Source organism: Littorina saxatilis, linkage group LG12 (genome assembly GCF_037325665.1).
Source record: "Littorina saxatilis isolate snail1 linkage group LG12, US_GU_Lsax_2.0, whole genome shotgun sequence".
Taxonomy (NCBI): Eukaryota; Metazoa; Mollusca; class Gastropoda; order Littorinimorpha; family Littorinidae; genus Littorina; species Littorina saxatilis.
This window is the reverse complement of record NC_090256.1, coordinates 67432736-67444119: the sequence shown is the minus strand read 5'-3', so window position 1 is coordinate 67444119 and position 11384 is coordinate 67432736. Positions and strand designations below refer to the sequence as shown.

The 11384-nt window shown below is 44.2% G+C and overlaps 1 protein-coding gene across 1 annotated transcript; it reads left to right on the top strand.

The window, feature by feature from the left end:
- Positions 1-1466: 1466 nt before the first annotated feature.
- Positions 1467-10857, top strand: LOC138983173 (probable G-protein coupled receptor B0563.6). Its single transcript, XM_070356584.1, has 4 exons — positions 1467-1479; positions 1859-2109; positions 6948-7829; positions 10597-10857. The coding sequence occupies exons 1-4, from the start codon at positions 1467-1469 to the stop codon at positions 10855-10857; spliced, it is 1407 nt and encodes a 468-aa protein (XP_070212685.1).
- The last annotated feature ends 527 nt before the right edge of the window (positions 10858-11384 follow it).

The following is an 11384-nucleotide window of genomic DNA, read 5'->3' as shown; positions in this document are numbered from 1 at the left end:
AAGAAATAGACTGGTATCATCGGCGAATTGTGACAATAAAATATTTTCGCCAAGAATATTCATACCACAAATCTTTTTGTTCTGGCGTACCATAAGAGACAATATTTCGGCACAAATCAAGAATAAATAAGGTGACAGCGGATCCCCTTGCCGGGTGCCTCGACCTACGTTAAACCATGCTGAATACCGACCATTAACTGAAACACAGGACTTAATTTTGCAATAAAAAGTAAAAATCCATCGTTTCATGTCATTTCCAAAGTTGAATTTGCTCAAAGATTTTTCAATAAATGCTTTTTGGCGTCGAAAGTGTGAAGGCCTTTACAGGAAAACAAGCTCTAGGCTCTTTCGTGTCCATTTCGTGTCCATTTCGTTCAAGTAAAAACAGCCTCAAACAAACGCTTTTACGTAAACGACCGATATACTTATGCTCACATAATTATCATTTCCAAATATGGACATTGCTATATGTTTGACGACGAGTTCTTACACACACACACACACACACACACACAAACACACACACACACACACACACACACACACACACACACACACACACACACAGTCAGTCAGTCGCAGACAGACAGACAGACAGACAGACAGACAGATAGACAAACAGACCCCCGACACACACACCCACACACTATTTGCAACCGATATATCACAGGCCTGCAGAAAAGCAAGTACGAATCGGAAAAGGCGTGCGAAAATGTGTGTCGTCGATGATATTGGATCTGGTACTCTCAATTCGTAGCAGATTAAAGAGATTGGGTTTCGTATCTATATATATATATACGACTTGTGTGTGTGTGTGTGTGTGTGTGTGTGTGTGTGTGTGTGTGTGTGTGTGTGTGTGTGTGTGTGTGTGTGTGTCTGTGTCTGTGTCTGTGTCTGTGTCTGTGTCTGTGTGTTCGCGATGCACGCCCAAGGTTCTCGATGGATCTGTAAAAATGTAAGAAACAGTGCATGTTGTGTGTATAAAGTGAAAACCGCTGTTTATTGTCACAGTGGTAATATTATCTTAATAATTATGTTCGCCTTTTTCTTTTCTTTTTGTAATCTAATCAAAATGTCAAAAAATCCTTATTTTCTTTCAAATGTTATCCTTTTAATAAGATGAGTATGGTTACATTTTCTTTATTCCCAATCGATCCCCAATTCGACATCTGTGCATATTTGTTTATACTCGAAAAAACCCACTTCAAGACAGGTTACTTTACGGAACGAATCAATCATCAATCATTGACAAATCATTAACATTCATCGACCAAGCGGTCTTTGAAGTGGACTGTTCAGACAAATAATAATGAGAAAACGAACTGAAATTGAGGAATTAGCAGTTAGACGTTGCTTCTTCGATCACAAAATAGCGAGAGTAAGAAGAACATTAGGACCGTCTTGGTAACTGGCACTAATCTGACTCCAATCACAAATTGTGTTTTTCTGCTCAAAACTCGAATCTAATGACACCTGATGGTAATATATTAATATATTATTAGTAGTCGATTACGCTGAAGTTCTTGAATCATTTCAAAATGTGTTTCAGCTGTCAACGTTGACCTGTAGATCCCTTTCATTCATACCCGTACATATCTACTTGATCTTCGGCGCCCTCAAGACTTTCAAAATCTGTCCATTTTACTGAAGATTTCTTCTTCTGTTTACATTTATTTAAGTTTTGTTTTTTATTCGTTTCAACGTATGCTTCTATATCCCTTTCTTTCCACGGCCAGTCAGTATCGACTTGATCCTCTGTGCCCTCACCCTACACTTTGACCTTCAAAAACTGTCGATTTTACTGAATATTTCTTCTTCTGTTTACAGGTTTTGACGTTTTGTTTTGTATTTGTTTCAGATGACATCGTACGATTCTACATCCCTTTCTTTCCACGGCCAGTCAGTATCGACTTGATCTTTGGTGCCCTCACCCTACACCTTGACTTTCAAAAAGCTGTCGCTGTCACAATGGATGACATGGACATCGAATCCGTTCGCCGTTACATCCTGGAGCAAACGGACCTCGCTGACCGCTTCCCCAACTGGTCAGCCTCTGTCAACCTGACCGAGTTTTTGCACGTCCTTCTCAAGGAGTCTCAAGAAAATCAGGTGAGGAAGAGGGGAGGGGGAGGGGCGTGAAGGGAAAGGGGAGAGGTTGGGGTGGGAGTTGGGGTGGTGTGGGTGTGGGTGTGTGTGTGTGTGTATGCGTATGTGTGTGTGTGTGTGTGTGTGTGTGTGTGCGTGTGTGTGTGTGTGTGTGTGTGTGAGTGAGAGAGAGTCTGCGTGTGTGTCTGTATGTTTTTCTGTCTGTCTTTCTTTCGTTCTTTCTTTCTTTCTTTCTTTCTTGGGTCGAGTAGTTCAAAATGGTATTTGTGTTAGTCGGTTGTAAATTTAGATTATGGGAGTGGTAGAATTCACTAGTCAAACAATTTCACTTCCCAAAAGTTCATCGATGTTTACGTGCAGGCTACTCTGCTCATAAGAGCTCCATTCATCAAAATCCTTCACACTTGGATCTTTTCGGCTGGTTTTTTTTCTCTCTTTTTTTGTTCAAGCTGTCGTTTGCCATACCAAGTCAAGATCAGGTCAATAGTGTCCATTCTCGTGCGAGCTTCATTCGTCAAGCAGTCCTGAAACATTCCCACATTAAAACAAATGGAGAATACACAGATACGAACTAGTGTCTTCCCGCATTTTCATGTTCAAATGTGACCCTCCACCATGAAATGAGTCGCATGTTACCTCGCGCGGTTCTGCGCTAGGCTTAAATATAAGTCCGGGGAGTGTCTGGTAACAGTGTGAGGGTCACCTTAGTCAAAGGCTTATAACTCAATCAGTTTTTGCTCTTTTCTAAAACGGGTTTCACCACTGGATAGAGCATTAAAAACTCTTAAGGAAAATGTAAAAATATAAAAATCATGCAAAGGTGACATGCGGCTCATTCCGTGGTGGAGGGTCACAAATGTTAAAGGCAAAGTTCGTCCAGTGAAAACAGCTATGAATGCTATCTCAGATCTGCTTAGCCTTTTACACGGGATAAGGCCATCCTTCCACTTGGACACATACCAAAAAACAACATCCTGACTGCTTCTTGTGCAGGGGCGGAATTGTTTTTTTTAAAGAATACATTTCTGAAAAGCCATGGGCGGAGAGAGGATCTTCGCATATATATTATAGGAGATGTTGACCCGAATCATGTTTTTGTATGGGGAACGTAGTGTGCCTTTAATGAATACATTTAATGAATACATTTAATGAATACATTTAAAGAATACATTTCTGAAAAGCCATGGGCGGAGAGAGGATCTTCGCATATATTATATGAGATGTTGACCCGAATCATGTTTTTGTATGGGGAACGTAGTGTGCCTTTACAGACAAAAGAGATCGTAATCTAAGAACTCTAAAAGCAGATCTTTTACTTTCCTGGATATCAGATTGTCAAACTTTTAGATTAACCGTATCAAATATCATTCTGCACCAACACAATCGCCATACTTTCATTTACCCGATGATCTCCCAGCATGTTATTAATTCAGGAAATGTTACCGTGGCTATTAGCTCATAAACTTCCCAGGGTAATATAGGCTAACCCCCGGCCCCGTGCATGAACCTCGTATCATTTTCCACAAAAGTATCACCATTCTTTCAAATGATCTCTCGATCAAATATCCCTGCTGATCTCATCTTTCGTACGAATCACAAACGTTGCTCACACTAACAACAAAAGTCGCGTGAAGCGAAATTACTACATTTAGTCAATCTGTCGAACTCTCAGTGACTGAAATTGAACGCACCGCATTTTTCACTAAGACAATGCACAACAGCGTTGTCGATTACAAACCCCGCGGCCGCGGTGACACGTTCACGCACAGGAAGTGACAAGCCAGTATAGGGCAGTATATGCTTCAAAGGAAAACGTGTTTTCTCTATCCTTTTTTAATTCCTGATCTTTAATCCAAACGTAACTTATCTATATATTTTTGGAATCAAGAAATTAACATCTACCAGCATGTTATTAGTTTGGGGGCCCGGTAGCTCAGTTGGTAGAGCACTGGACTTGTGATCGGAAGGTCGCAGGTTCGAATTCGGGCCGGGACGGACACGGGTCAACTTTATGTGCAGACCCAGAGACGGAAGCCATGTCCCACCCCCGTGTTATCACAATGGCACGTAAAAGACCTTGGTCATTCTGTGCAGGTGGCTGAATACACCTAAACACGCAGACACCTGGGTAGCGCGACTCCGTTGCTGCTAGCTTTCCACTGGGAGGAAGCGACCCGAATTTCCCAGCGATGGGACAATAAAGTAATGAAAATGAAAATGAAAATTATGAAGAATAAGATGACATTAGATTTGAATCGATTGCTGACATTTTAATTTTTATTAGGAATTTAAGATTTCTAATGATTAAACTTATAAATTAATTGTTAAGCTTCCAAGCTGAAATGCAGTCCCATAGTCCGGGCTTCGTCGAAAATTGCTTAACCAAAATGTGTATCAATTTGATCGAAAAGTGAGGGTGTGACGGTGCGCCGCCTCAACTTTCACAAAAAGCCGGATATGACGTCATCAAAGGTATTTATCCAAAACATTAAAAATTTTCTGGGGATATAATTCTCAGGAACTCTCATGTAAAGTTTCATGAAGATCGTTTTCTCTGAATCGCTCTACACACACACACACACACATACACGCACACGCACACACATACGCGGCGCTCCCGAAACAGTGCGTCCCTGCGGTCCTATATATAATACACACGAGAAGCCGAAATCACGTACTAGAAATGTATTGAGGGGGTCCCGGGACGCACTACACGTAAAAGGAGGGGGTCCCGGGACGCACTACACGTAAAAGGAGGGGGTCCCGGGACGCACTACACCTAAAAGGAGGGGGTCCCGGGACGCACTACACCTAAAAGGAGGGGGTCCCGAGACGCACTACACCTAAAAGGAGGGGGTCCCTGGACGCACTACACCTAAAAGGAGAAGGTCCCGGGACGCACTACACCTAAACGGAGGGGGTCCCGGGACGCACTACACCTAAAAGGAGGGGGTCCCGGGACGCACTACACCTAAAAGGAGGGGGTCCCGGGACGCACTACACCTAAACGGAGGGGGTCCCGGGACGCACTACACCTAAAAGGAGGGGGTCCCGGGACGCACTACACCTAAAAGGAGGGGGTCCCGGGACGCACTACACCTAAAAGGAGGGGGTCCCGGGACGCACTACACCTAAACGGAGGGGGTCCCGGGACGCACTACACCTAAAAGGAGGGGGTCCCGGGACGCACTACACCTAAAAGGAGGGGGTCCCGGGACGCACTACACCTAAACGGAGGGGGTCCCGGGACGCACTACACCTAAACGGAGGGGGTCCCGGGACGCACTACACGTAAAAGGAGGGGGTCCCGGGACGCACTACACGTAAAAGGAGGGGGTCCCGGGACGCACTACACCTAAAAGGAGGGGGTCCCGGGACGCACTACACCTGAAAGGAGGGGGTCCCGGGACGCACTACACGTAAAAGGAGGGGGTCCCGGGACGCACTACACCTAAAAGGAGGGGGTCCCGGGACGCACTACACCTGAAAGGAGGGGGTCCCGGGACGCACTACACCTGAAAGGAGTGGGGCCCAGGTCGCACTAAATGTACGTTATCTTGCGTACCGTAGGTACTGTTTTCAGACTGTAGTCGTCAGCTAAGTCTTGTGCCAGTACAAATGCCAATTTTACGTGAGAACAACATCGAAAAGGAGACTGAAGCCGAGGCAGATGTAGATGTCCCGACAAAAGTTTGTGTGCATGTATTGTTAGAATGTCCTTCTAGAGTATTCCGATCAAAAAAAGACACTTCATAGTACACCGCTCGTCATCACCATCTGTGATAAGTACACCGGCGGCTTTGGGCCCCCTGGAGTTTTGGACCCTCTATAACTCCGCTGAGGGGGTCCATGGACCCTCTAAACATTCAAAAATGGGGGCCCCGGGACCCTCTAGGTGGGGCGTCCGTGGGGAGCCCTTCACGCCACCACTCTCGTCTAGATTCTCCGTCTATGTTAAAACATTGGTAGCCATCCATGTCGCCCAAAACTTGACTAAATGTAAAAACATTATTCTCTATCTTAATGAGCTGATTAATAGGAAAATTGTCTTTGATGTAGGCTACCTAAACATGCCAAGTATTAATATCAAAAACTACACAAACCAAACTGCCACCAAAATCAAAGTGCAACTACCTCTGGCTCTCATATGAACATTATATCGCAGATCTTATTACTCCAAAATGTTCTTGTTGTATCACCGTTACGTAGGATTGCGCATTAATAAGCAATTAGTGTTACAGAGTCATTGCAATACTATTAAAAACAAATTAATATCAAATCAAAGCCTGCAAAACATCTACCAGCATGTTATTAGTTTATCAAATGTCCTGTGCGTAAACCATATCCTGTTAAACAGCAGCATCTGTTTGCACAGAACTACAGAAGTATCGCAATCATTCGAATTATTTCTGGGTTAAAAACTCCTGCTAGCCAAATATCCCGTAGATATCATATCGCGAACGGAAACGATAACAATAACATTATGTCATGGAACGTTCATTTTTTAACTCATTCGACACAGCAATAACGCGGACATTCGTAAATTTACGTTAAAACTCTCATGTATCATGCCTCCTGACAAAATACTGATTGAGAAATTACCAAAACAGATGTGTGGGTGTGTGTGTTTGTGAGTGTGTGTGTGTGTGTGTGCGTACGTGCGTGCGTGCGTGCGTTTGTGTCAGTGTGTGTGTATTTGTGTGCGAGCGTGCGTGCGCTTGGGTGTGCGTGCGTGCATGCGTGCGTGCGTGCGTGTATGTGTGTGTACGCGCATACGTGGGTTTTTTATGCAAAAATGTCATGTCTGATTAATAAAACTGTTTCGCGCCTCCTTGGGCCAGCTGTCAGCAGAGGAAGCGGAGTTCGCCAGGCTGGAGGAAGTCTCGGCACAGTTCAAGCGCTACTACCTCTGGGTTATCCTGGCCCTCGGTCTCCCTGGCAACGTGGCCAGCCTACTCACCTTCCTGCACATGCGCAGCCTGGGGTCGTGCGTGGTGTACGTGGGAGTGCTGGCTGTGGTGGACAGCCTAGCACTGCTGGTCAAGCTGACCCTGTCCCTGCTGCAGCAGCACGACGCTGTCTTTACCACAGCGGCCTGCAAGGCACTACTGTTCCTGGCCAACAGCCTGGTGGTCTACGCCAACTGGATCGTGGTGGCTCTGGCCGCGGAGCGACTCTTCGCCGTCTGTCGGCCCTTGGCCCTCAGCGTGTACTGGACACGGTCCCGCGCGGCCTGGGGGCTGGCCGGCGTCCTGCTGCTATCCTTGCTGGCCTGCTCCCCCGTGCTTGTTGTCAGTGTGGCGACTGAGGACGGGTCGAGCTGTATGTCTGATGAACAGCACCGCAGTACAGCGGAGGCCTGGCACTGGGCCAACGTGACGCTGTACGGTTTCCTGCCTTGCCTGTCTCTGCTGACCTTCAACGTGGCCATCATCGTGTTGCTCAGGAAGGCCAGGCGCCAGCAGCTGCAGCTCTGCAACGGTCACAGCGGATCGGGGGCAGCAGGGACACCGAAGGCAGCAGCAAAAGCACTGTCTGGGAAAGCCAGCGGCGGCATACAGCGGGTGGCGGCGGATGGACAGTGGCAGGCCAGCGTCATCCTGCTGGTGGCCAGCTTTGTGCTGATCGTGCTGACCATCCCTCGCTGCGCCATGCTCCTCATGCAGCAGATGTGGTCCCCCGGGGACCTGGTGCTTATCGCCAGGGTGCGGGTTCTTAACCAGGTTGGTTGATGACATTTAATTGGCAAGTACAAGGGTACATCAAAGAAGAATCCAAGTAGCTTTGTTCTGAGGGCTAGAAACTTATTTTAAACGTCTCAAACTTAGGTAACGTTACACAAACGTCATCAAGGGTGCAGTGGATTCCCCAGATTCTTCAGAATTTTTCAAATTTGCCAGAGCCCCCCTCTCCCCCCCCCCCCCCCCCAACGGTTAAATCAATAGTATTCTTTCAAGTTAATTTCACTGTTGGTTGTATGTCTTTACACAAAAATATATTAAAAAAAAGAACAACAGGTCGAAGCCCAGTCAGCAGTAAGTTCATCTGTTGTTTGAGTATTTGGTGTCAAGAGGAACAATTTAAATAGTTTTAAAATTACATACTTATTGTGATACTATGGGGTCATCCAGGACCAGAATATGAGAACCCTCCACGACCAAAACTTGTCTTGGTGACAAAGGTTTTACTCTTCTCCAAAGAAAACAGATATCCGTATCCTTCAGGCTAAAAAGGTCAATTAGTTTAAGAATGACATACTTTTTGAAAAAAATATGCCATCGTTAATGACTCGGTTTTACGATAAATATTATAAGAAAGTTGATTTCAGGAGAAAAACAGGTGTCCAATTTTTCTAGCAAGTTGACACCTTTGGATTTTAAGAAACAAGACACCTTTTTCCATCAATATAAAAACTCGGTTTTCCGGGACTTAAACAGGAATCCTTCTTTTAGCCAGCTGACAACTTTGGATTTGAAGAAACAAGACACGGTTTTTTTTACTTTTTCTGCGTTTTACATTTGTGTTCTTATACAGAGACAAATGGAATCGACCTGCGAGACAAATAGGATCGCCCTGTGACACCTCACGAGCGTCTGAAAGAAAAATGAACAAAAAACTATATTCAAGAAATAATGAAAATAAAGAAAGAAAGAAATCAAATTATTTCAAAAGAAGGGGGAGGGAATTGCTTCAATAAGAAATATTGCTCTCCACACCGAAGACGGGTGGCAATTTTGAGGGCGTACTCGGTAGTTATTTCCTCCGTCTCTGGGTTCTTCGTGAATGATTTTGCGCGAATTTCGTTTTCCGATGTGTCAGTCAGACTCTCACGAGGACGACTCGAAGTTCTCCTGGCACCGAAGCCTACGAAGATAATTATTGTTTCAGCTACAATTCTTTGCTAGCTCAGAAAACATGCTTTACATTTTGGACAGATGTTGGACCCCCAGGGCATTGAAGGAGGGACGGAGCCCCGCCCCCCCCCCCCCCTCCCCCCTAAAAAACCCGCCAACTTCCAGTGAACATGGTAGTGTAAAAGACACAGATTTCGTATTTATGGGTATTTTAACTAGACCTGACTCAAACAAATCAGCGGCACTCAAAGAGTTGTTTTTGTTGATGTTTGTTTTTGTTTTTGTTTTTTTAAAGATGGCAGTCGTCCATTTTTCTGCTGTAGCGTGGTCTCTGTGTGACGAACATACGTACGTGTTCGTAGTCTCGGTTATTCAAATAGAGCTGTCAATCTCCGTGGAAACAAAGTGACGATAAAAGGTTGTTTGTTTATATTTATTAGTATTGGTTTTTTTGTCCCAGCATAGCCTTTGAGTAATGGAGCTAATACACAGCAAGCACTTGTTGGCGTTTTATCACATCGATACAAAAAAAATGCTAATGGGTCATTTTGCAGCAATTTAGAGTCCCGCAGAAAAATTCATTTCGTGTCGCTTTTCTTCCGTCTAGTTTAAAACTTCATGTACTTCTTGTTTTTATTGTTGTTATCCTTATTCTTTTTCTTATATATCTTTTGCTTTCTCCTGGTGTTTTTTTGCGTTTCTAGCTGTTAAACTCAAAGTTTCCGCAGTTAAATATTTTTTCTTAAATTCTCTTGTACTAAATATTTGTAAAAACCAGTGTAATTTTTCCTCAGTTTGTACATCTCTATATTTTCTACATAAATTTAGTTTCGAGGCAGGATTTGTCAACGTCCAATCACACTATTAAAACAGCAAGAACAACAAATGAAATCAATTTTGTTTGCTTTGTTTGTGTGTCTAGGGGAGGGATATGAGTATAATTGAATATAGTTGAGGTTTAAAATATAATTTATAAAAGCATTTGACTCTATTAATTTTGCATTGGAAGGGGGGGGGGGGGGGGCAGACATTTCTTTAACTTCATTCAACCTTTTTTTCGACAGGGAACCTATTCACCTTGGCACATATCAAAGACCATCAATTTCGACCTGTTATCAAAATGTTAAACTTATCGAACATCATTCTACCCTTTTTTTGTCCTGTCCCACAGGGGATCTTCGTCTTGACAAATGTCAAAGACCATCAGTTTCGACCTGTTATCAAAATGTTAAACTTATCGAACATCATTCTACCCTTTTTTGTCCTGTCCCACAGGGGATCTTCGTCTTGACAAATGTCAAAGACCATCAATTTCGACCTGTTATCAAAATGTTAAACTTATCGAACATCATTCTACCCTTTTTTGTCCTGTCCCACAGGGGATCTTCGTCTTGACAAATGTCAAAGACCATCAATTTCGACCTGTTATCAAAATGTTAAACTTATCGAACATCATTCTTCCCTTTTTTGTCCTGTCCCACAGGGGATCTTCGTCTTGACAAATGCCAAAGACGCCATCAATTTCTGTCATTAAATATATCAAATTTACTTCCGGCAAGGTTTCAGAACTAGATAACTCCAGGTGAACCTACATTAGAAATACAAAATTCCCTAACGACATTCTTTTTGTCAACAGGTGACCTACGCCTTGTCAGATGCAAACCATGCCATCAATTTTTATCTGTACTTCATCAGTGCCAGACACTTTCGGAGGCGTTTCCTTGACCTTTTCCGCTCCACCAAAAACCGGCTGAAGCGTCTGTCCACGCGCGAGACCGTGCACCAGAGGGTCACGGACAGTGACTGGACTCGCTTCGTTGTCATGGCCAACAGACCGAGTAGTCCTCGCAACCGTGGCGGTTGGCAGGTGATCAGGCAAAAAACTGAGACTTTTTGACAGAAAAGATTAAACAAAACTATCGCAAACAAAATTGACAAATGTACACAATTTTTTTTTTGTTAAAGCACACAAAAAGCAAGCGGGCTGGCATGGGGTTTCGCACAGGGCGGTCATGTTTTGAGCTGCGAAAAAAACAAGACAAAGCAAATGAAGACAAACGGCTGGCATGAAGTCAATCTCAGAGGTGACGCTTTTCGAGAAACACAAGTGAAAAACCCATGATGTTTTTGTTTGAAGTTGTCGTGTGACTCAGGCTTTTTTTCCTTGTCGGCTTCGAAAACGGTCAAACAATAATGGAGAACTAGTTGACCAAAGTGCTTTGATTGTGGGGTTTTGTGGTGGTTATTTTTGTTTCATTTGAAGCATTTTTTTCGCGACTGCAGCTGTATATCAGTGCAGAAGAACTCCTTGACTGTAGTTGTGGTGTGTGTGTGTGTGTGTGTGTGTGTGTGTGTGTGCGTGCGTGCGTGCGTGCGTGCGTACGTGCGTGCGTGCGTGCGTGTGTGCGTGTGTGTGCGTGTGTT

Bases quoted from the DNA above. Each gene is read 5' to 3' on its own strand.
- LOC138983173 (XM_070356584.1), top strand. The intron at 2,110-6,947 runs GTGAGGAAGAGG...TCCTTGGGCCAG, and splicing joins AGGAGTCTCAAGAAAATCAG to CTGTCAGCAGAGGAAGCGGA. The intron at 7,830-10,596 runs GTTGGTTGATGA...TTTTGTCAACAG, and splicing joins GGGTGCGGGTTCTTAACCAG to GTGACCTACGCCTTGTCAGA.